This window comes from Rhyacophila brunnea, unplaced genomic scaffold, assembly GCF_057557595.1.
Source record: "Rhyacophila brunnea isolate RB1 unplaced genomic scaffold, BYU_Rbru_1.0 scaffold_4, whole genome shotgun sequence".
Taxonomy (NCBI): domain Eukaryota; kingdom Metazoa; phylum Arthropoda; class Insecta; order Trichoptera; family Rhyacophilidae; genus Rhyacophila; species Rhyacophila brunnea.
Window position 1 is genome coordinate 44,229,711 of NW_028233068.1, and position 25,276 is coordinate 44,254,986.

At 34.0% G+C, this 25,276-nt stretch overlaps 1 protein-coding gene across 2 annotated transcripts in view; it reads left to right on the forward strand.

Annotated features, from left to right (window-relative positions):
* The window catches only part of LOC147067417 (apolipophorins-like), a 121,447-nt gene that overhangs the window by 17,712 nt on the left and 78,459 nt on the right, over nt 1-25,276 (forward strand). Inside the window, exons 6-19 of one of the 2 annotated variants that reach the window (XM_085953938.1) lie at nt 1,055-1,244; nt 2,536-2,696; nt 4,423-4,505; nt 5,051-5,213; nt 7,042-7,239; nt 7,832-7,984; nt 9,131-9,281; nt 9,398-9,518; nt 11,462-11,624; nt 12,512-12,715; nt 13,602-13,781; nt 14,569-14,756; nt 15,995-16,106; nt 20,947-21,098. In XM_085953938.1, coding sequence (XP_085810064.1) covers nt 1,055-1,244; nt 2,536-2,696; nt 4,423-4,505; nt 5,051-5,213; nt 7,042-7,239; nt 7,832-7,984; nt 9,131-9,281; nt 9,398-9,518; nt 11,462-11,624; nt 12,512-12,715; nt 13,602-13,781; nt 14,569-14,756; nt 15,995-16,106; nt 20,947-21,098 — 2,219 coding nt within the window. Of the gene's footprint in view, nt 1-1,054; nt 1,245-2,535; nt 2,697-4,422; nt 4,506-5,050; nt 5,214-7,041; nt 7,240-7,831; nt 7,985-9,130; nt 9,282-9,397; nt 9,519-11,461; nt 11,625-12,511; nt 12,716-13,601; nt 13,782-14,568; nt 14,757-15,994; nt 16,107-20,946; nt 21,099-25,276 lie in introns of those variants that run through there. The other variant, XM_085953939.1, reaches the window with a different exon arrangement.

Below are 25,276 nucleotides of genomic sequence, written 5' to 3' on the forward strand. Positions count from 1 at the left end.
TTATTAAAATATGCCTATGCAGAAGTCAAAAAGGCGCCAAGTCTCCCAAGCCTCATTCCGGATTAGCCATATTTTTTCTTACTGTTCTTACTGACATCTGTTGTAATTTTATGAAACTTTATACTAAACTGCGAATTATGAATTTTGTAAATGAAACAAATTATGTCATATTCATCTCTTACTGATGCATTAATATTTTGTAACTAATCTAATGCATCTATGTTAGGTTTAACAGAAAAAAAATAGTTACATACAAATTGATTTTAGGTTTTGAATCATTAATTATTATAAATATTGCTGGCGTTATACATAAAATTATTATGAAATTTTAGATTCTTTGAAACGGTCGTTATTTAAACATTTTTTTTATTTATTCCTATTTTATAAGTCTTTACTTATAAAATAGGGATTTTATTAAAATTTTATGAATTTTATTACAATTTTGTACCACTGTCATGTTGTTGTCCATGGTCATTGATACCCCATAGACAATAACGCAAACGGAAATGCAACAGTTGTCTTTCGGCCTTCAACTCAAACTAAAATCAATGTGAGTCATTTCGATGTGCCGTGTTTATCCCAACTTTATTACAACAATATAAAACTAAGAAAATACCAACTTCGTGGATTATTCATCACTGCCCGAACATATCATGTCACACACACATCGAGCAACCTTCATTGATTAAACATAACATCGGGGGTAGGAACAACACTACGTTCATCTCCCTGATAAAAACCTACTGATAATTAATACATATGTACTGGCTATCTTAATTGGCTTAAATTTGATTAGGCATTCATTATTCAACATAACTTTATTTGTTCATCTTATCCACCTCCTAAGACAGAGGTGGTATAGATTCACCAGTTTAAGTTGTCCGCTGAGTGACGGCTCCACATGCTAACATTTGACACATCATTCAATACTTTTTATACTATGATGAGTTTAGTTTTAAATTCGAACAAAACACGATTTATGATACATCTATCGGAGCAAAATTTCTTTATTTACTGATAACTAATTATTTTCTAAAAAATATGACTCTTTCAGCATTTCAAAACGAAGTATGTGATGAAAGCAAATTTGAAAGTTGACATGGTGTTGAACTCGGGCATTGTGGAGCAGGCTGAATCTCGAGAAGAATACATTTTTGTACCATTTTCTAACAGAAATGCTGGTGCTAAGGCAATTGTTACTTCCAAATTACAATTGACAGAGACAACTGAAGGAACTTTACAATGTAAGTGTGAGATATCATGTTAATTAAGATAGCCAATAATAATATTGTATTGATGTAATAGGTATAATCTAACATTAATACATTATTTATTTATGGCCTGCAAGTACACAGTACAAGTTAACGTAACATAATACAGTAAAACCTCGTTGATAAGAATATGGATAATTCAAAATTCCCTGTAATTCAAAATTTTTACAAAAAAAAGTAAGGTGAGTTAGGGTAAGTGCGGCATATAAATTGACTAGATGAACTTTAAGCTGATGTTGAACTTTAAACGATTGTAATATCTCTTCGAAACTTTTATTGACTGTTCACCAATAATCTCTTTTTCGACTACCATATTCATTAGATGTAGATGTTGCATGATTAATTATAATAAAAACGTTTTAACGGTAAGAGCATCTGACGCTCTTACCCCATGATATATTTTTGGCGGGGTAAGTGCATCTAGTTCTATAAAACATAATCATTTGCATTAATCATAAATCTTACAGTCGGAATACAGATCGATTGAAAAAAACATGTCTAACTTAATTTTTGACTTCAAACGAACGTCAAACTCTTAGTTGTCATACTGGACACATCAAACATTATTATGATGCCATCCTTGGGTGTTGGCATACATTTATGTATTTGTAATAGATTCCTATCGACGGCAGTAATTACATTCATTGCAGTAAAAAGTCATTTAACCTAGATGCTCTTCCCCCATAGACGCATTTACCCTAACTCACCTTACTTCAAATATTATTGTCATATAAAACTATACCTTTAATTTGAATTTCGTAATAAGAAATGATTTCAGAGTCCTGACATATGAAACTATTCAATAAATGGTAATAAAGCACGCTATTTCATGAGCCGGTCATTGAAAATTATGACAGATTTTTTTAAAACATGAATTGTTTATTTTATCAATGTAAGAAAAATAATCCTGACATTTATTATGACACATTATCATATCAGTGGCACAACTGCTCTCCACTCAAAGGAAAAATAATAACTCACATGTTTGAGGGTTATATTTAATAGTTTATTGTATTTTCACATAGTTTTATTAGACAACCAATGCACAAACAATTGTGTTGACAAATTGCAAAAATAAAAAATCTTTTCTATTTTCTATGTGAGCCACTTACTCAACCTATTAGGTTCATACTCTGAGTTCAAACGTACATTGAAAAACAACATGTAAATATTCCAGACCCGGGATTCGAAATTGGACCCATGGCATAAGCCAACATACTACCGCTCAGCTATCGTTAAATTTGTTATTGATCTATTTTTTTAGCAAATTGTGTTGAGCCAAAGACCATTGTTTTCGAACACCCGCTGATGAAAACTACCCATGGAAATGTTGAAAACATCCACAAAGCCCTGCTATTCGTCACTGAGCACCTTGAAGGACACGTCCATCCAGATTCCGCATCACTCTTTGTTGACCTAATCAGAGTAAGCACCACAAAATCTAATTCTACTCACTAATGATGCTATCTATTGTGACTCAAATCTGTGCCCAGTAGGTATTAGTACTGTACTGTAGTATTGTATCAAAATACTTGAAATTAACTTACTTATCAAGCAGTTCATTGTACATAAAATGAGCAGCATCTTCAAATATACTTAAATGTATATGAGGGGGTTATTGTCAAGTCTGAAACATAGATCTATTGAAAACGTGTTAACTTTTAGCATTAATCATTGATGGTTACAATATGTAAATTGTACGTAACACATTTCACCGAGGCACAGTTCGCCGTGAGCTTTCTATCGGAAAGAGATGAACGTATACTACACGGTCTCCAATTTTATTAGATTCAATATGAACATTGATTCAATATCCATATCTGGTTTTGGCAAAATTCCTTAATTCAAGAATGAAAACCTAACCTAACCTAAAAAATAATCCAGTATATCGGCTGTTTTCATAATTTGTTTGCCGCTGGCTTTCTGTAAAGTGTAAACCGACAAGAACCGTCTTTTATTTAGACATGGATTTTATGTCAGTACTATACGACCCAAAGAGGTGGGACTGTCTTTAATATACGGTCATATATTTTCGATACAACATTTCACGGTGACGTGTAATACGCCGAACTGCATACTTACAAGTTTCCGGACACGGTCATTGATACGGTTGTAGAACAGTTTGATCTTTTAGAAAAATTTAAATAGTAGGTAGCACAATAATTGTCGATGCTAAGAATTGTGTGGTGAACCATTTATTAGTATTTCCGTACAGAAATACTGTCTGATTATTTACCAAATCTATGGTTTTTATACAATATGTATAGTTTGCGGTTGTACCTACAAGTATGAGTATGTAAAAGTTGCAAAAAAGTCAATAGAATTACAACATAGTCAATACCAGGGAACACAAAATTAATGGGAACTGGTTTTCCCTAATGGGTGTGGTTAACAGGTTATGGCTGTCGAGTGTGGAAAAATATGTAATAAATTTAAACATGTGTTAAAGAAATTAAGTCTGTATGATATTAAAGTTTGTCGTGTAAATGTAACGTGCATTCAATATTGAGAGTAGTCTGCATGCTTTGTTAAACATACTTGAATTTTATGGCTTGACTGTCATGAAGAACTCTGCTTCAAAACCTTGCCAATGGATTTTCGATTTCCATTTATTAATCTGTTCTGTAGTCAATATAAAGAATGGGTACTTCTTTATTTACAAATGATGCCTTTAAACAATATTTTAATGTCAATTTAGTATAATTATTATAAGCAGTAATATACCTGTGTCAGTTGTATAATATATTATTTAAAATACCTAGGTGAACGTGTATAACGAAAATGAAGATGCTGAAAAGTGAATCCCACATCTCTAACATTGATTCAATTGGAATTGTACAAAACTTGGTTTAATTAAAATTTAAATCAAGATTGTACATACTATTTTTTAAATTTTGCTCATTCAATTTGTCACCTTAATATTTATGTATGTACTATTATAATAATAGAATATAATACTGTCATTGTATTTTCAAAACTGGCCATGTGTTTTCTGCAAAACTATACAGGAGAAAAATATGAAAATATTTTTTCAGTATAATAGTTTACATTCTAGATAACACCAATGTATTTGAATGACTTAAATTATTAATCAATAAAAATGACAATGGCTGCTAATTTAACTTACGACTTAATTGTGTTTCGATTGAAGTTGCTGAGATCTTCCAGTGAGAATGACATTTCAAAAGTGCTTGATGGAATCAAAAGTGAGAAAAAATCTCAAGACTTATTAAGGTAAATTACTAATATTTTAAGAAATCTTAATCTGTTTCTAGTAGAGATGCAAAAACAACAATATTCGGGAAGTGAACATAAATTGTGTTACATATTATTACAGAATTTCAATGCCATTAACACTTGACTAACCAGGCAGCAAATATCGGCATCCATAAATAGTAGAATTCATGATAATTCCATACCAATTTATTTACTACTTGCATATTCGCGCAGTTCATGAGGTTCAAGAACCGTGTTATGTATGTTACAATTTTTATATTAGGTACACTAGTCCTACCTTCATATAGGTGTGATAAAAATCGGTGTAAAAACTGTTTTTTTTTTAAATAACATGTTAAATTACTATTTTTTTGATCTCAAACTGCATTGCTTAAATGTGAAAGCACTCACTGGGAAAGTAGTCGAATTTTTTTTCATATTTTTAAATGGTCATATCGTTGGGTACACAATATGTTTATTTAAAATGAGAGATGTTATATTATGATGCGGGGCACATGTGAATAAACCAAAGTGAGAATGTATATTACCCGCCTTTTTTTCAGAAAAGTCTTGATTGATGCTTTAATTCGCACTGGAACCAGCGATTCCATGGCAGTGTTAATTGAATTTCTTAAGCATGACTTAGACCCACTGGAGAGAAAATTAATTCTCGGATCATTCACTGGGATACGGCATGTTACATTCGATACAGTGAAAGCCGCTGGAGTAAGTGCAAAACTATGTATAAACTTTTAAGTTAATTAATTAACTAACTTATTGATATACTATATCTAATGGCCAACTACTGCAAACGCGCCAATCGCGTTGTTAGCACTAAATGAGTTAATTGGGAATATTTTATAACAGTAGGTGTTATAAATGTTATATGTTTGACTTACCCCTTTATGCATAAATAATATTTGAAGGTTGCAATTCGACATAAACCATATAGGTTATAATAATGAAATTAAATTGTATTACATATTCTATATCAGGGTTGGCGAATCTTTTTACGTACCGGTGCCAAAATTTCCCAAATAATATTTTTCGACTGTTTGACGTGTCAAGAAGTTTTTCGAGGCGAAAAACTTGAAAAAATAGCTCTTAAGAATTCTATTAAAAAGTTTAATAATTACTTTCTATCTTTCATCGTGTTTGTAGCCTAAGGCATATTTTTTATTCGTTGAATAAATTTTTCCTTGTTTTTAAAGAATTTAAAGAGATCGTGGAAGAATTTAAACCTCTATCACTGAACGTTTGACCATTTTTAGCGATTATGTTTGAGGGAAAATAAAAATCCATATTATATTTGAATGACTGCCGATAATTATGAATATTTTTATTTTTAATTGCGCAATCCTAAGAATCGACCTATGCAATTATATATTTACAATAAACGTAATGATTATTCTTGAAAGAGTATTTGCCAGCTATTTTTTATACAGTGCGATCTGTCATTTATGCATGAATTTCGTCATTTTCCCGTTTGCGCATCGATTGGCAAAAATAATATTAAAACTGCCCACTTTGTATGAAAAAGCAAGGGCATGGTTATTAATAAAAAAAAATATTAAAACTGAATAAAATACGCATGGCGATGTCGTCGTCATTATTTTTAATATTATATATGGTATATAAGTATACTTCTATTTACTTAAGTATAAAACTTTTTTATAAAAAAATGTTTTTTAAATTGGTATAGGTATTTTTAATTTACTGCCCAAATAAAAGTGACAGGATCATTCTATCTAATTAAATGATGTAGGTACCTAATTAGATAAATAGAGGCATATGAAATATGTTGTAATTATGTAATCCTATTTTACATTGGGGGTTCTTCTATAATCCCGTTTACACATGCATGGATTTACTGCTGATAGTACGTATTATCGTGGCCATAACAAGAAAATGCACAGGTTATCATGCAAATTGCAGTATTGCATGGATGGATGAAAAAAGCTTCTGAATTTTCAATCTACAGTTAGAACTTGAAAAGCGATATCTGCGCCGGTGCAGTAGAACGATAGTGGAAAAATACTAACTACACCGCACACAGCACTTTGATGTTTACCAATTTTCACAACCAGTCAAATAACATCATAAAATCACAACAATGCATTTTGCATACGCTTGAATAATGAGATTAGCGAGACAGTCAGCACTTTTATGTGTAAACAGTTATTATCGCGATTGTTTAATTTACATGCTATTGGTCCCAGTAAATCCATGCACATGTACTACAGTCGCTATTATACCTTTAGTACTTATGTTACATACATTACTTAATCATTAATAGTTATAATACCTTAATCATTAATGTGTACATAGTAATATTATGTAGTCTTCATGACCTGCCTTCAAATTAAAATGAATAGCGATAAATAACATTTTGAAATCGTAATAGATTTTTGGGTTGTCACCTCAGCAACGAGTCCAATACGTTGAGGAAAGAAGAAGGAAGAACACATGATAACAGTTCAAAAATCTATTACGATAACAATTAATCATGTCTCAAGCATTATATAACATTTTAAAATTATTTAAAATCCCACAGCTTCTATTGAGATTGCCTGATTTACCAACTGACGTTTACTTGAGTGTGGGTTCGATCGTCGGTTCTTACTGTAAAGAACATCCCTGCCACGGAGAATCATTTTCACCATCTCAAAGAGAAGCTATCGTTTTTATCACCGAACATATGGTTAAAAAGCTGGGCCACTGCAAAGCTTCAACAATTGAAAAAGAGGATGAGGTAATTATATTATGAAAGAAAATTTAATTATTTATTGATTTCCTGATTTCCTAATTGAAGTGTCTATTTCCAAGTCTGCAAATCTATATTAATGGTATGTAAATTACATTTTTGTGTTTCAAGGGTAAAGGTTTGTTTCTAATGTTAATTTCTTTTTTCCATCGTATTGTATTTCCAAAGTAGAACTATTATTTTTATTTGCCAATGAACATTTAGTTATAACAGAAATATAAGAAGAGCTCAAGAAGACGCCCTATCAAACTAAAATCGTTAAAGTCCACTTGCATTATAGTGATATAGAATCTCATTGGCTGAAAACCACTCCATACTAATCAGCTGACACCTCATTGATCGACCAATGAATGGCCCTGATTACTTTACAAACTGTCAGAAATTGTGTACACCTCAAATAATTCAGTTAAAGGCCTTGATTTTATAAGGCTTTCTGTTTTCGCCATGTTATTGGGAGGATGCTTCATTAATTTATTTTGTATTTTATTTTCATCAATATTGCATACTATGTACTCACCATGCATGGTCTTGTTATATTATATAATAAAAAAATGGTATTAACATTATTCTTATATTTCAGATAGTCGCTATACTGAGAGCCTTAAAGAACATGCATCATCTTGAAGACAAAGCAGTGCTTGAACTCACGATGTGTGCTTTCAATCGTGAACTGTCATCCAGAATCAGAGTCACGACACTTGAAGTATTCGCTACTGATGCTTGTGTTGATCAGGTACTTACTAATTTACTTTTGTTTTTGTAAAACATACAAACTCAAGAAGTTTCTTTTTGAATATTCTCTTCGACCCAAATCCATGAAAGCATTTTATTTCTGTATCCGATTCTAAATGGTAAATTACCATTTTTGCTGCTCATAGTAGTCGTCGTAATTAAGTAGGATGCCCGTAGTTTAATTGGAAAAGCACACTGGCGCTAATCCAGCAGATACAGGTTCAAGTCCCATCAGGTGTCGTATTTTTTTCTACAAAGAGATTATTTTTTCTAGTGTGTATATAATATAATATATGCATGAGATGTTTTCAAATTATGTAAGTATGTTCAAAATATAAAATGTTACATTCTCAAGTCTTGTGTTTTATTTGTTTTAATAACAAATATTTTACTAATAATATAGAAAATGACCTGAAATTCAGTTTATTTTGTTATTTCCGAGTATGATAAATCAAATAATAATTGTGATGGTGTCTTACTATAATTATTATACTGTTGGTAGGTATATTATAACGATGGCCCCCACAATGGGGGGGCTGACAGGGCTCTAGCCTGGGGGCTCGGGCTCAGAAAGGACCGGGCGTGACGAGTCGACCAGATAAGTGAGATAAAAACAGATCACAAATTTGCTCTAATAATAAAAAAAGTCGCCTGCGGGCGCTATTTTGCTTTAATAATATTAACCATTTAAAAAAATGGTTTTAGGATGCAATTTTTAACTGTGTGCTGGTACTCGACAACTCCATAATTCAAATGGATGTAGGTACATATTAAAACTACAAAAAATCGCTAAAAATAAACTTTGATTTTACCGCGTACGCCATTTGGAAAACGCTACTGCAGTGCGTCACACTGCCTTTACCCTTAGCGATAGGTAGGGGGCCCCGCCAAACATCCTAGTCTGGGGGCCCGCTTCAGGATGTGGGGTCCATGATTATAACACATCAATCACTGTATTTTTCATCTCAGAATAACAAAATAATAATAAATTTAATGTGTACCTGTTGTTATTTTTTTTCTTTTGTTATAATCATAACAGGGGGTGTTCGCCACTACAGTATATGAATAAATAATATTTTAATATACATTTATGGCTTTAATATATATTTTGTGATATTAAAAATAATGTTAAGTAATTGTGTTTCAGTTGAAGAAAGTTTTATTGACAATCCTCGAAAATAGAAATGAAAATTCTGAAATAAGGATTAAGGCATACTTGGCGTTGCTCCAATGCCCTTGCAACAAATTCGTTACAGTCATTCAAAATATTCTTGATCATCCGAAACCATCTTTGCAAGGTAACTGTTTCATTTTCATCAGCCTCAGAATGGCTTTACTGACATTTTTTGTCCTTTTTATTAAAATGCTATCGGAAATCAATTTTAATTTCATTGATTGTATTATTTGTTTTCAGTTGGATCATTCATCGCATCATCTCTGAGGAACATCCTCACTTCTGATAATCCTTCCACAGAGGAAGCGAGAAAACTCTTCGGCAACCTTAGTTATAACAATTCCTACCCCATTGACCCCCGGTAAGATTATAAAAAACTCGTCAGCATTATAGAATCATTGATTAGATTAAATAAAATAATAGCGCCTCTACACGTGCATGGATTTACTTGCAGCAATAGTGTGTATTTTAAACTATCAAGATAATAATTCTTTACACGTAAAAGTGTCTTGCCAATCTCATTCTTCAAGAGTAAGCGAGACGTGGCGTTCTCATTTTATAGTACTATTTGACAGGTCGTGAAAATCGGTTAACCTCAAAATGAGTCGCGGTGTAGTTCGTTTTTTTGCCGGTAGGTTCGTCAAAATTGCTCTACTGCGCAGGCGTAGATATCGAACAAATCCCAACTGTCGCGTGAAAATTCAGAAACTTCTGAACTTTTTTGATTCATGCATGCAATCTTGCAACTTGCATGATAATACATGTTTATTCGTGCATTTTCTTGTTGTGGCCGTGTTAATACGTACTGTCAGCAGTAACTCCATGCACATGTAAACGGGGTATTAGTTGTGAATGACCATTGCAATCAGTAGTATCACACCTAAGAGTTAAGGTTAAAAGTTAACCATAGAGGGGTTCATTTGAATTAGGTACATAGATGATGATACTAGAAAGGTTTTAGTATGGTTGAATTGGTAACCGTAAACAAATAAATATTCTAATTGGCAGCGTAAATAAAATGGCAGCATGATTTGACGTTTTTCTTTTCCGACATTGACTTACAAATATTATTCGAATACTAAATCTGAAGAAAAGGTCCCTCGTAAATGATCCTGCTTATATAAATTTAGGTCTGCACATGCAAATATCATAATTTCATAAATAAATGAATCCGGGTGAAAACTAAACTCTACCAATATTGCAATAAAGGTGCATATTATACATTCGAATTCATGCCTTTGATCTGTTTTACTAATGTATCAATTTTTTGTATAAAAGACTGAGTATTAGGTAGTAATAATATTATTATTCTATTTATTTGAAGCGATCATTCAAATATGCAATAAAATGATTGTCACACGTATGATGATAAAAATGGATAGAAAGCATATTAAAACTGTTTATCACTGAGTTATTACTACTGGCAACGTGAAAATCTTGCAACAGGAACATACCTGTTACAGCATTTACAAACTTAACCATGATAATAATGTAATGTTTAAATTAAATTAACCTTCTAAATATGAAAATTCTCCATAAGATGTTGGTACAGACCTACAACCTTATCTGAAGAATGGGATGGGGGAGCCACTGTCAAAAACTACCCAATCAAGACTCGTAACTGGACAAAATCTGACATTCGAATGACATTTTCAAAATGGCGTCCTATGGTAGTTCGTAGTTCCATTTTTGGCCACTCTACATATAAGTTTGTAGGTCTTGTCATTTCCCTCCATTTTCGAAAGTGAGAAGCACGCTGTCACTTTGTTTCTTTGCATGGATTTTCGTCTGGATTCAGGACTTGGTGGTGGACAAATAACACACCGGAATTGTGGTGAAAACGACAAGTTGTATTTACGTTAATATATTCTAATGGTTACATTTTTTCACAGTTACAATTTCTTTTATATGGAGCGCGAGTTAACAGTGTTTACTTTCTGGCCGTCTGCTGCATATTACCCGCCATCTTGTATTTCGCTTTCAACGAGAGCGTTGTCGAAAAACGGCGACGTTGCAAATATTTTTCAACGGTCGTGATTTACAGCATTGCCGGCTTTATTATTATTTATTTTCGTGATCTACCCTTACTATTTGTTGGATTTGATACCGACTCGGGACTCTCCAGATACACAGAGACATCCCCGAATGGGGACCATTCGGGGGTGTAACAGTCTGTACCTAATTGATATCAGACTGATCAATTCGAGAGTTTTAAAATAGGTGCCTATATAGTAGGTACACTTTTTCAAATGTACAAATAAAATACCCATGTAATTATTTTAATGAATGTCTCACTTTTCATAGGAAATATTCACAAGCATACGAAATGAAGTTCGGAACTAAGAGGTCTGGGTTCAAGTCTTTGGCCCAATCCAACGTCATCTATTCTCAAAAATCCTTCTTGCCGAAGTCCCTCAACTTGAACCTCACAGGGGAGCTCTTCGGATTGAATGTCAACCTGCTGGAGGTAAATGCATATAGTCATGTAATCTTTTTTCACCATAAAATTAATTATGTATACTAAAAGTGCGAGTCACAAATTTACCGGGTAGGCTTACTTTGTATTAATAATTATATGAAAAAAGATTTAATTCAATTCAGTATATTGTATTGGATATGTGGAATATAATGTTTGTATGGTATTTCGGATAGGGAATCCATCTCGGGGTCCCGGACAATTTTCGACCCCTATGAATCCCCGGATTAGTAAACATAATCCCGAAACCTTCGGGATTGATTTTTTTAACAATCACAATCAATTAGTATGTGGACAAAATTATGTTAGTGAAGTGTATGTACCTGCGCTTGTCATAGGGGGAATCGCCGGATGCTCACGGATAATAAATAACCATTTTTTTTGTTGTCATACGCAATCCTAAGAAGATCAGAAAAATAATAAAATGGTTTATTTAACTAGCTAAACATCACTGACGTTTTGGCATGCGAATAGCGTCTAACTGCCAGTGCCACGGATGTGCAGGCAGGCACTTGTTTCTACGCCGAATTTTATGAATGTTATCTTTTTTTAAATAAATAAAAAAAAACTGTTTTACTTTCATATTATTAACTATTTTACAATATTATTTACTCAATTAAGCCCATGTGTTTCCAACATTGAACGTACACAATATTAACATTAAATGTCTTAGATAGTATAAATTATACTATACATTTTTGACCGATTTTATCAATGCGTTAAATTGTAATCCCGAAATCCCGGGATAAAAATTTTGGCTCGAGATTGGATATCCTAATTATGGATATATTTTGAAGTGAACCTTAAATTCTCTCCTAAAATTCACATACATTATTATTATATTAATATATTATTTTGTGTCATTAATATGCCAATAGATTGGAGTTCGCCAAGATAATCTTGAACGTATTCTTGAGGAATATTTTGGGCCGCAGGGTGAGCTACATACTTACGAGCCGCAGACATTTTACAACAAACTAAATAAGACAGTTAATGATATATACAATGACGTTCAGTTCGGACAAGATAAAAATGGTCAGAAAAAAAAGAGAGACACAGAGTCTAATGCTATTTCTACTAAGGTAGGAGTATTATAATATTTAGTGTATTAGTATTTTTTTTTAATCTACAATTTACACAATTTTTGAGGGACGGGAGAATATGTAGGAGAGATATTGTCGGTGTTTTGTAAAAAGGGCGAATTAACCAAAATGCTATTTTACAGGAGGAGGACATTTAACTTTTAACATTTATTTTTTAATTACCAATCTCTAACAAGAATACTGTCTTTATAATATAATATTTTAAAAGGTGTAATACGAGTATGTCACATTCGCTTTTTATCCGTAACATTGAGTGGATATTCGCCTTGACGATTATCGTTTTTCAGCACTAAATTTGCCATTTTTACACAACAAAGCTAGTGAGTTACATATTGCTTTTTCATTAAACTCTCAATTTCGCCAAAATGGTTGATTGGCCCTTTTTACAAAACACTGACGAATTATGGAAAATGAGTAAGGCCCGTTTTACATGAGCAGGTGAAACGTCGCAGGTTACCAGCTACCAACCGCCTCCAGATTTTGCAAACTAATCTGAGCACTCAAAACACTGTGACACTGATTACGCAGGAGGCATTGAGATTTATTTTGTACTTTTTTGCATGCTTTTGCCAATTTTCGCAGAACCAGGTTGGGAATCACTATTATGGTTTGGTTTACACAGGATTTCATTGAATTTTAAAAACTCATCAACACCATTTGTAAATTGTAGTATTAGTTTGATAAAAACAAAAACGTACAACTGACAAAATTTGGTGTGCACTATTTATGTCGGGTCTTAACAGCCTACTTCCACCCTTTGCCACTGCTGTCTATTATTAATAATTATTTCCCTGATTAGGTAGATCCTTTATATTTTCAAAACCATCACAAGTTCCCACCTGTTTATGTGTAATATTCCTTCCAGGTGGGGGAAGACATGAAAAAATACCGACAACATGTGGGGGTTGACTTATTTGTAAAGCTTTTTGGCTCTGACGCTTTGTTTTTGTCGTTCGGAGACAATTCGGAATTCTCATTTGTGGACCTCGCTAAGAGGTTCTTCAATTCCGTGGACACTGGAACCAATGGAGCACAAAAATTTTTGGTAAGCTTCTTTTACTTGAATTCAAACTTGATAAGCAGTTTTAGTTTGTGAAAGTGATGACAAAAAAAATACTTCTACATAAAACCACTGATTTTCTTACAAACCCTAATACTATTCTACCTTAATTACATTTTTTTGCATACAAAAGGCAAACTTTAACTTGTTTCATCATTACCATTGAGTATATTATATTTGTCTTGATTTATCTGTGTGTCTGTAACGCAGCCCACATACACACACTCTCAGTCTGCGTATTGAACACGCATCGACTAGAATGTTGACAGGTGGCACTGCCACCTTATAACAACATAAACTAGTTACTAATAATTACACTACACCCACTATGGCCGCGTGGCTTAATCATCGGACTATAGTGTCGTGGGTTCCAGGTTCGAATCCTGGGTCTTGCAATCACACATATTGTTTTTCAATTTGTGACATCCATTTCTTGTAAAAATTAAATCTGTTAATACAAACCTCCACTCTGTAGAGGCCCATGATCTTATTAGGATCGGACATAGTCGAAAAAAAGAAAACACTATCCTAAGTTTCAATTTCCTCTAAGGAAATGTTACCAGCTTTATAATTTAAATTAAGGTACCTACCTAATAATACTTGAATTATCTGAACCATGATTATCTATTAAAATAATAATAATCTGACATTTTTAAATATTATGGACTAAGTACTTATAAAAATATAAAATTTACAATATTTTTTATACCATGTTTAATGATTTTGGTATTCATATTAATAAGATTACTAACACAATTTTTTACATTTTCAGCATGAAGTTCGATCACATAATATTTTCCTTGATCTTGAATTGAGTTACCCAACGATGACGGGTTTGCCTCTTAAGGTCAATGTAGAAGGAGCTTTGACAAGCAAACTGACATTCGGAGGGGAGTTTGACATGCAGCAAGTTTTCAACGATGTACTTAACTCAAAACTTGCCTTTACACTGATGCCAAGGTGACAAATTTGATTTTTGCATTACATTATGTATATGAAAATTTAAATAGTTTTATCTATTTAAAATATCGCATTTACAAACAAAACAACATTAGTAATTATTGTGATACAGTTGACTCACGATTTACCGGAGTCAGTTGACAGGATAGCAATTTAACCAATTGAAAAGACAAATCGTTTTGGTACTTCGAATGTTTAAATTTTGCGGTACCAACGAACTATATTGTTTAATCGAAAAATAGTTTTGTGCATTTTGATTAAATTTTTAGTAAGGGAGTGTGATGATGGGTAGGTTACGAATGAACAGAAGGGTTTTGATGCGTGATAAAGTAGCCCAAATTTATTATCCCTTAACAAACAAAAATACAAGTTCAATTACAGATCGTACAACGAGAAGTTTACAAATAATATTTACGATGATTATGTTTGCAATGAAAATTATTTAACGTCAAAGCGAGAGGCGTGTAATTAGTTTGAACGATTTGAAGGTACTAGGTACTGTTGTATTGCGACATTGGTTCTTATAGCAAAAGTAGACAAAAGAATATCAGAAACGGCGTGGGTTGACTGACCGTTGTTTGTTCCCACACCATGGATTATTTCTTAGAAATTTGTCTGCGAAATTTGACTATGACACAAATAATATCAACTAAATAATGTATTTCTCACTACAATGTAGCAGAAATGCACCATTTACTTGTTAATTCTTGTAATACAACAGATGAAACCTGACACGTAAGCATTCCTTCGGACTGCGGGAAATGCTTATACGTCGGTTCGCACGAACAAGTTTACTGATCGTAAAAAATTATATTGCTGTAAATTTTGGTTTGAAATCACTTTAAGATTAGTTATATGATGTACATATTTCTAGGTTTTTTAACTATGACTTAAATGCTATTGACACGTTGCACGTTGTCTGCGGAATCTCCTTCCACCCTCAAATTTTGTGTTTGCATTGGACTGAGAAGTGCTAGTGATCCATTATTGTTGTTTGGACATGATGTTTTGGACTGACTAGGAAATCATCGCAGGAAAAGAGTTTCTGTAATATAACAAGACGTAATATAATAACTATCAGAAATACTTGAATCAGAAGTATTTTCACATAACTCGTATAAAAGCCACGCATAGATGTGGGAGGGTGGAAAAATATCACAACTTCTGACCTAATACTCTACGAACACAGATATTATTGACAATCTATCACGAAAATAATAATGTCCTATCTTTCACAGTGCAAGCATCCAGATTATTGGAGCTCTTTCTACTGATGCTGATGTCTTTGCTACTGGTCTGAAGGTAGTGACAACTCTTCACACATCAACTGGCGTTGAATGCAGTGCCAAGGTACGACATGTCTGTTTAAAAATATCTACGGTTGGTAATAATATTGAATATCGGTAAATATGTTCGCTTTCAATAGAAATTTTTATTGAAATGTGAATGAAAATAATTTAACAAGCTTTGTGACTTTATAATTAAGGTAAATGATATTACTAACTTAATAGTAATTCGTACTTAACCGGATGGCTGACAATGACGTCTTAAGGTGACGCATCAGTGAAACGGCAAAAAATTTTCAACTGTAGGCGCGACTAAATTTTGGACTCGCTCGCATTCAGTGAGAGAACGTCGAGCTAGAAACACGTCACTTTGCTTCGTGATGGCGACGGGCCAATTAATTCTTAAATCGTGTAAAGATGACTAAAAACGTTACCCATTTACTTTAAAAAGAAAACATGTCAATGAATATATTATTATTGTTTCTAATAGAACAATAAACAGAACATAAAATGGACGTATGTTGGATTTATATGACAAATAATATTTCGTTTGACAGGCGTCATTTGCACCCCCGACCCGCAATCCGCGCATCGCCCAGCAACGATTTTTTAGTCCGTGCCTCAACTGATGTACGGCCTTAAGATGCGAACTTTTCCGTGAACGGCACGCCGCTCATACAAAAATGACGTCTTTGGACGGGATTTTACTTTTTACGTAAATCAATTATTTTAAACATACAAATATGTTGAACACACAACAACATATAGTGGGAATATTGTTACATTCTCAGAATTGAAACAGAATTCGTTTTTACCACTTGAAACGTAAATTGATTTTTATTTTTGCAATAAAATTCGCGGCGTGCAAGGTACCGCCATACATACACCTACCGGCAGTAAAAAGGTTAAGTTTATTATTGACGTTTTTATACTTGAATACTGAATATTTATAAAGTATTTTTTTATTCAAAACTGAGTACACTCAAGGCATACTGATACCGTCTAAACCATGGCATCCTCAGAGGATCCAAGACCATGAGGCCTGAATCATCATTGGGCTGATTCATGCAAACATGAACAGATCGACTGCGAGGCAAATTTCTAGCCCGTAAGCAAATAGTAATTATTAATATCATTTTTTAATATTATTACCTACATTAGCCTTCATCCAATTTTGACCAATAGGTATTAAATTCGTACACTTACCTACATAAATATTGAAAGCAAAGTTCCCAGCCATACAATGTACCTAACACCTAGAATATCTGATTTGAGATTACTTTGAAAAAATATGTATTTGTACCTAGTTCAAATATTTCAAAATATGTACCTACCTAGCAAAGAAATGCAGTCCCTTTCAAAGCAGGTACCTAAAAAAGGTCTGACTGACTATTTCTGTTGTGAGCGAAATTCTCAGAAATAAGCCAGGTACATAATATGCAGAGTGTTTTTGTCATTTTTGAGTGACAGAATTTGTTTTATTTTATTCTTGCCTAGAGTTGACCTGCTCTCCAAAAAGGGATTATTCATCCCCATTCGGTTTTCGAACTCTCGAGGGTGACGTCGGCCGGCGCCGTGCTCGCCGACGTCCCCGCCATTTTAAATTTTTTTTTTTTAAAATATTATTTTTATAATTTTTTTTGTACGCTGTACTTTACTGTATTTATATTCCGAACAATAAACGCCCTGTTTTCGCCTGTACTTCCGCGTTGTCAATCAACATAAACATGTTCCCGAAAGAAGAAGCAGACGATATCACCGTGACATTCATCATCAGGGGGGTCCAGCGCATTTACCTACACCCCCCCCCCCTTTCGGAGGTGACAATGGCCCCCAAGGCGTGGGGCATACGCCTTCTGATCGTGATCGTCTACGATTAGGAGGTAGGCGGAATTTTTTTCGCCCGAATCCAAGCCCTGAGAAGCGATTGATTGACAACCGGAAGAGAGAGCAGCGTGTGGAATTGTGTGAAACAGTACAGCGTCCAGAGGCTCGACCTCTGGTGGCGCTCAACTTGCAAGCAAGCAGAATCATCAAGCCTTCAAGATGCCGCCTGTCATGGATCCGCCGCAGTTGGGAAACTATCGCCGGCCGACTCATCGCGCATCATCAGTAATCACGCACGAGGATGCTGCCGAATAACAGCACGCCAGACCATTTCAAAACCAAGGACTCTCGATGTTTCCCCGACCAGCTGTATCATCAGTCGACCCTGGCCCACGGACGGATACGTCGAGGAAGTTCCTGGCTCCAACTGTCTGCGAGCCTTGGAATCAGCCCTGGCCCAGACACGGGACACCAAAGTGCGTAGTCGACGCCACCGGCGCGTCATCTACCACACTTCAGAAGAGCCAAGCAGCCTTCTTCAGCAGAGAAAAGCAGCCTCCAGCAGCAAAGCGAGCAGCCTAACAGCATCCTCAACCAGCCGTAGCATAGCGTCATAGGTTAGGTAGTTTCAAATAGTGTTTTGTGTTTGAACGTGGTGTAAAGTCAGTTTAAATATACAACATTTTAGCGTCAGTTTATACCTAGTAACCTAAGCCTGTGTAAAAAAAAACTTTAGCCTGTGTAATTACGTGTTAGCATAGTTTTTTTTTCATGTAAAATTGCCTGTCAGTGTGTGTAACTGGAGGCATGGCAAGCAAGCAATCAAAAAGTGGTCGCGTGGTATGCATCTGGGTGAAGTGTCGTTCGATCTTCGGACCGGCGTTAAGACAGGCTGGGCGCGACGCCCTCCTCTCTCAGCATCCTTACGGTAGGTCCGGAAAACTGTGGAGTCACTGACCGCGAGGCGTCAAAGTGCTGTATTCCCAGTTTGACCGGCCACCGACGGTTCGGAGGGGCTTCGATCCTTTAACGCAGGAGATGCAACCACCCACATATCAAGCCGCCGCATTGTCCAGTTACACACGCTAAAAACTTTGAATCGTGGTCGATCTTAATCGGCCCAATTACGGTTCAGGGCCTTTCCCAGAGAGGTCGCTTGATACCGTCTAAACCATGGCATCCTCAGAGGATCCAAGACCATGAGGCCTGAATCATCATTGGGCTGATTCATGCAAACATGAACAGATCGACTGCGAGGCAAATTTCTAGCCCGTAAGCAAATAGTAATTATTAATATCATTTTTTAATATTATTACCTACATTAGCCTTCATCCAATTTTGACCAATAGGTATTAAATTCGTACACTTACCTACATAAATATTGAAAGCAAAGTTCCCAGCCATACAATGTACCTAACACCTAGAATATCTGATTTGAGATTACTTTGAAAAAATATGTATTTGTACCTAGTTCAAATATTTCAAAATATGTACCTACCTAGCAAAGAAATGCAGTCCCTTTCAAAGCAGGTACCTAAAAAAGGTCTGACTGACTATTTCTGTTGTGAGCGAAATTCTCAGAAATAAGCCAGGTACATAATATGCAGAGTGTTTTTGTCATTTTTGAGTGACAGAATTTGTTTTATTTTATTCTTGCCTAGAGTTGACCTGCTCTCCAAAAAGGGATTATTCATCCCCATTCGGTTTTCGAACTCTCGAGGGTGACGTCGGCCGGCGCCGTGCTCGCCGACGTCCCCGCCATTTTAAATTTTTTTTTTTTTAAATATTATTTTTATAATTTTTTTTGTACGCTGTACTTTACTGTATTTATATTCCGAACAATAAACGCCCTGTTTTCGCCTGTACTTCCGCGTTGTCAATCAACATAAACATGTTCCCGAAAGAAGAAGCAGACGATATCACCGTGACATTCATCATCAGGGGGGTCCAGCGCATTTACCTACACCCCCCCCCCCCTTTCGGAGGTGACAATACGATTGTTGAATTCTTTGAAAAACCTCCTGATTGGCAGAATTTAAAGTTTTTTTTTAACCATTTTACCACAGAGTCATAATATATTTTACGGTTTTCACTGCGTGTACTACTTCCTTTTTTCTTAGATGTTTCGGGCTCGTTGCAGAGGCCATTATCAAGAGATATGTGTTATGATGAAGTGTAGTGCAGGTGTATGAATGCAACGTTGCTCTAAGAATGTCTAAAGGAATCCGATTAGCTAAGAACAAACGTTGCACAGAGTAATGTGTCAATTGTTACGACCAGAGATACCGAATCTAATATTGGATTTTGCTGACAGTGCCGGAAGCCATGATGTTTTCCACCATAACCCATCATCCCTATTAATATTTTCAAGGTTTATATAGATCTCGATGGCCTTCTTTACCACCGTGAGAAATATCTTTTATTCCGACCCAGTATCTTGGTTTCGAAGTCAAATTTGTGTGCTGTATCCATCGAGTGCTCGGCAATTGCTGACATCGTGTAGTGTTTAACATATCATATAACATATCTCTTGATAATGGCCTCTGCAACGAGCCCGAAACATCAAGGAAAGAAGGAAGAAGTACATGCGCTGGAAACCCAAAAATCTATTACGATGAAAAAGAACCGTGAAAGTCTCAAACATTACCATAGAGTGGTGGTTGTATTGACAATTTTTTGTTTTTTTTTATTTTTACGTGAAATGGATGTTAGCCACTTGCTCAACCTATTAGGTCTATAATTATATAGGTATAACAATATATATTATACATATTAATATGTGAATTTTGCCAGAGAAGGGATCCGAACCCGGGACCCTCGACATTATAAGCCGACGCGGTAACCGCTCAGACATCGTGAGCATGAATCATAGAAGGATCAATAGTTTAAAGGCGAGAGCATTTACTGTATTACAATGAAGGGTTGACCGGTTAATAAAAATGGATATATAACGCCCACGATGGCCAAACGGTTACAAAGCCGTTAATCACAAATGTTAACCTTGAATATATTATCGCTATTTGTAAATAGATTCCACACATCCATGAGCTAAATTATATTATGAAATTTCACATTAGGTCTCAGACAATGGCAAAGGATTCGACATGGAGTTAGGTGTTCCACTTGAGAAACAAGAGTTTGTGACTGCCACCAATGAAATTATGTTCTTCACCAGAAAAGTTGGAGATAAAGATATTAAAATGAAGCTGAAGTTCCAAGATGACTGGAGGTATGTATTTTGAACATATCTTGGTATATTATTGTTTAAATTTGAATCTTTTTAGCTCCAAAGCAGAGCATTTTTCCTTTTAAAGAATTGAGCTTATATTGAAGCCTGTAGTGACTTTTATATATACATTATATGAAGTGATAAGTCTCCAAAATCTGTAGATTACTTATCAAAGATTACATAAAACATAATATAAACATAACATATTAGCGTGAAGTTTGACAGTTTTGACAAAAAACAAGACATAGTTTGAGGGGCGGATACAAGTGTTAAGCGAGGGAAAGTGATACCATATTAGATATAAGTGCAGTTGACGATGACGACCGTAACAATAATCATATAATTTAATTTATAATGCTGATGCGCTAAATAATTGTTTCTTAATAACACCATAAAAGAGTATAACTATTACATAATTCATTCTAAATGTCATTCTTTTCAAATTGAGAACAAAGTGATGTTTTGGAATGTGGAATTTCGAAAGTTATGACACTTTTTAAAGTTATTCTTTTATCATCATGCTATATGTATATGCTATATATCGTCGGTCTATCTTGTAAACCTCGTAAATCCCGTTTTGGTCAAAAATGAGATTTTGAGCGAATACGTTAGAATGGTTGAATATCTACGAATGTGTTAAACTCTTATATCCATATCTCGTTTAATAATTTCAAAAATCAATCCACAAAAACCTCGTAAATCGCGTCCATACAACAATAAAATTTGCAAACCTCGTAAATACCGTAATCCCGCCATTTCGTATGGAGAACTGTCACAGTGTCTTGAGTATTACATTACCTTCGTCTTGTTTCGTTATACAACTATACTTAGGGTATCATATTACGAGAGGAATTGATTTATATTGATACAATATAGATTAAATATCAAGGTAAGTGTTTTATTTATAATGATTTCCCATAATATGCACACAATGTTACATTTACAATTGAACGTTTTTTTCAGGTTAGAATTTCATGACATGCATATTTAATGATGTTTGGTTGTTTTCAATGGTTTTTAGTTTATTATCACATACAATTAGAAAAGAAAACAAATCAAATTACATTCAAGTACCCACTTACTACGTGAATGCAAAATTTACAAAGTTTAATCTGTTTTCAGATGTCATGGGCTCGAAAAATTATGGACATGCTACAAATAAAAAATAACACAATTGAAACAACTGCTGCTAAGGAAGGAAATAATATAGAAATAATCCCAATGGAATATTATGAGACCATACATATTATTCCATTATCATCGCCATATGAGGTCATTTCTAGCGATGACAATGTTTTAATGAATGATTCACAACACGAAGCTTCTTACAATATAAGTGTGAAACCCCAACTAGCAAAATTATCAGGAAACAATATAATCGAGACTATTGACAGATCTTCAAACTATGAAAATCTCGTTAAAAAGCCATTATTTAGTCCCTTATTCCAATACTGATGATTCGTTACAGGAAATCAGTACTGACAAGTGTCAGTACTGATGGAAAAGGAGGAAAAAAATGAATGCAAGGCAGATAAGTCCGAGTGGAAAAGTGAAAAAAAAGAAGGCAAATATAGAAAAAGGTGTGCAATATTTCGGAAGGAAAAAAACAGAACATGCATGGGAGCATGTTCTGTTAAGCATCAAAAAAGTTTTTGCCATCTCTATCGGAAACAGACAGAAGAGAACTAATCCTATATAGCGATGGTTTTACATATCAAAATTGAAATTCGACGATGGAAAATTCACTATTGAATATTGCAATGATGAATGATATTAGGATATTAGAAAAAGGACACACCCAAATGCCAGTTGATTCGATGCATTCTACCATTGAAAGGTACCTGAAAAAAACAGGATATAAATGTTCCTGCAGAATATATGCCGTAATGCTCGAAAGAAACCAGAGCCATATTATAGTGAATATCTGTATCACAACGATTTCAACAAATTTGACTTTAAATTTATCAAAAGTGTTCGTCCTGGAAAAAAATTTGGTAATCCGATTGTCACTGATATAAGGGCATCATTATATGAACCAAATGGCACTATACAGTACAAATTAAGATTTTCAGATGTTTGGAGTGTATTGCCTCCAATGACATTAATATGGACGAAGCATCTGGGAATAAAAATGACACTCACTTTTTTGTCGGGTCTGCCGAATGGCATAACCTGTTCCAACACCATTACAATAAAGGTGATATTGCTATAAATTCCTGATGCTTTTTGTCGGGCCTGCCGAGCGGTTTGGTTCAAACGGGTTCGCTCAAATGAACATTGATACTAGAAACACTGTTCTAACGCCATTACAATAAAGGTGATATTGCTATAAATTCCCGATGCGTGATATCGCATAATGGAAATTGCGTGACGTCTACCTATACATGTGCGAATGTCGCTGTGCGTGAATTTACTTGCTAGCTACTGTATTGAGTGCGTTGTCCATTAATAATGTCATTGATTGCCTCACAGAAAGGACAAGGACGTCACACCTAAAAAGTTTGCTGACCTTTCACCTCTTCATGCCAGTCGTCTTAAAATCAAACCAAGGAAACATCATGATCTGCAAGAACTGAAGACTGTTTTGTCGAAAGATTTTCACGATTACTACGATAATCTACCACATTAAAAAAAATAACATGTTCATTTATTATTTTTTTTAAATATACCTATATAAGTAAAATTGTTATAATAAGTTTAAACATTACATTTGATATTTTTGTAAACTATACAATGTGTCTTAATTTGCAATTGTCTTAAGGGGACGCTCTACAGAATTGCCCTTGAGAATTGAAAATATGATTTTTTTACATGTGGTCCGGAATTGTTGCTCTACTGGTAATATGCAAAGGTCGCCGACAATGCTTTGGTCTAAAGTAATAATAATGATCTCTTATTTAATTTAAATCATAACACTGTCAAAGTGTATAAAATATGGGGTGACCAAAAAATGATATCTTCTAATATACGTAAATGTTACTAAATTCAATTTGTTAATCAGGTGTTTGGTGGAAAACATTGCAACCAATATGATGGATAGCCACGATATAAACTTAATAATAATATATTAATAACGTTTTAACCTGAAATTGTCCGAGAGCTAAACATACGAAGGATGTTGAAATACATATCTACCTACATTTTTATTTCATGTGCTATCCAAAAAACATTATTAATGAATAGTATTTATTTTGAATATGTAAGACCTATTACATAACTATTAAAAAAAAATAGGTACATATTGTTTAATTCTAATGCATATTTAAAAAAAAAATAATATAGTGATGTCTGTTTATTATAAAAGAAAGTGACTTTTTATTAAAAGAAATGAAAATATAATTAATTATATTTTCATTTCTTTTAAAATGGAATTCTACCAAGTAAATGCTAACTCAATTAATGACTTTTTATTACTTACCCGATTAGTTTAATTAATTTAGTCTGACACTTTTACAAACAAGTAACGCAACTTTACTTTTAGTTGGTAGGTACAATAATTATTAATTAATAAAAGCCAATGCAAGAAATAATTTATACTCGTCACCCATAGATAGTGGTCACCCATAGATTTTTTTTATTCAAAGCTAGCGATCGCAGAGAACAAGACAAAAAAAACTGCCGACTTTATCGAATCAATCACCCAGGGCTGTCGAAGACGTCTTACTTGTTTTTATGATAAATTGTTTTTAATTGTGTGCAATTTGGCGGGAAAATATAATATATACAGTCGCTTACCATTCGGTTATCCCATGAGCTGGGTTTTGTTTACTCTTTTGCTGACATCCTACAGTTTTATCTGATATTATAAAAGTCACACAGTACAACAGTGTTTAAATCTAATATGTAATTGCACCGGTTTAATTAAAAACTATAACGAAATTAACATTTTAATGATTTACAGATTTTCCTATGTTATATCAACTTAATAGCAATTTTAATGAGACCAGATACATATTACGATATATCCAAAATACACATCATCAGATAATATGTGAAATATTTTGATAAGCAAAAAAATAAGAACAATACAAAAATAACATAACATAATCAGCTAGTCTTTTCATAATTATTTTAGATGAATGTTGTATGCCGTTTGACGCTTGGAAGTATGTAATTATTCCATCTGTACAGTAAGCTATTTTTAACTTTAAATTTGTAACTCTTTAAAACGTAAAATT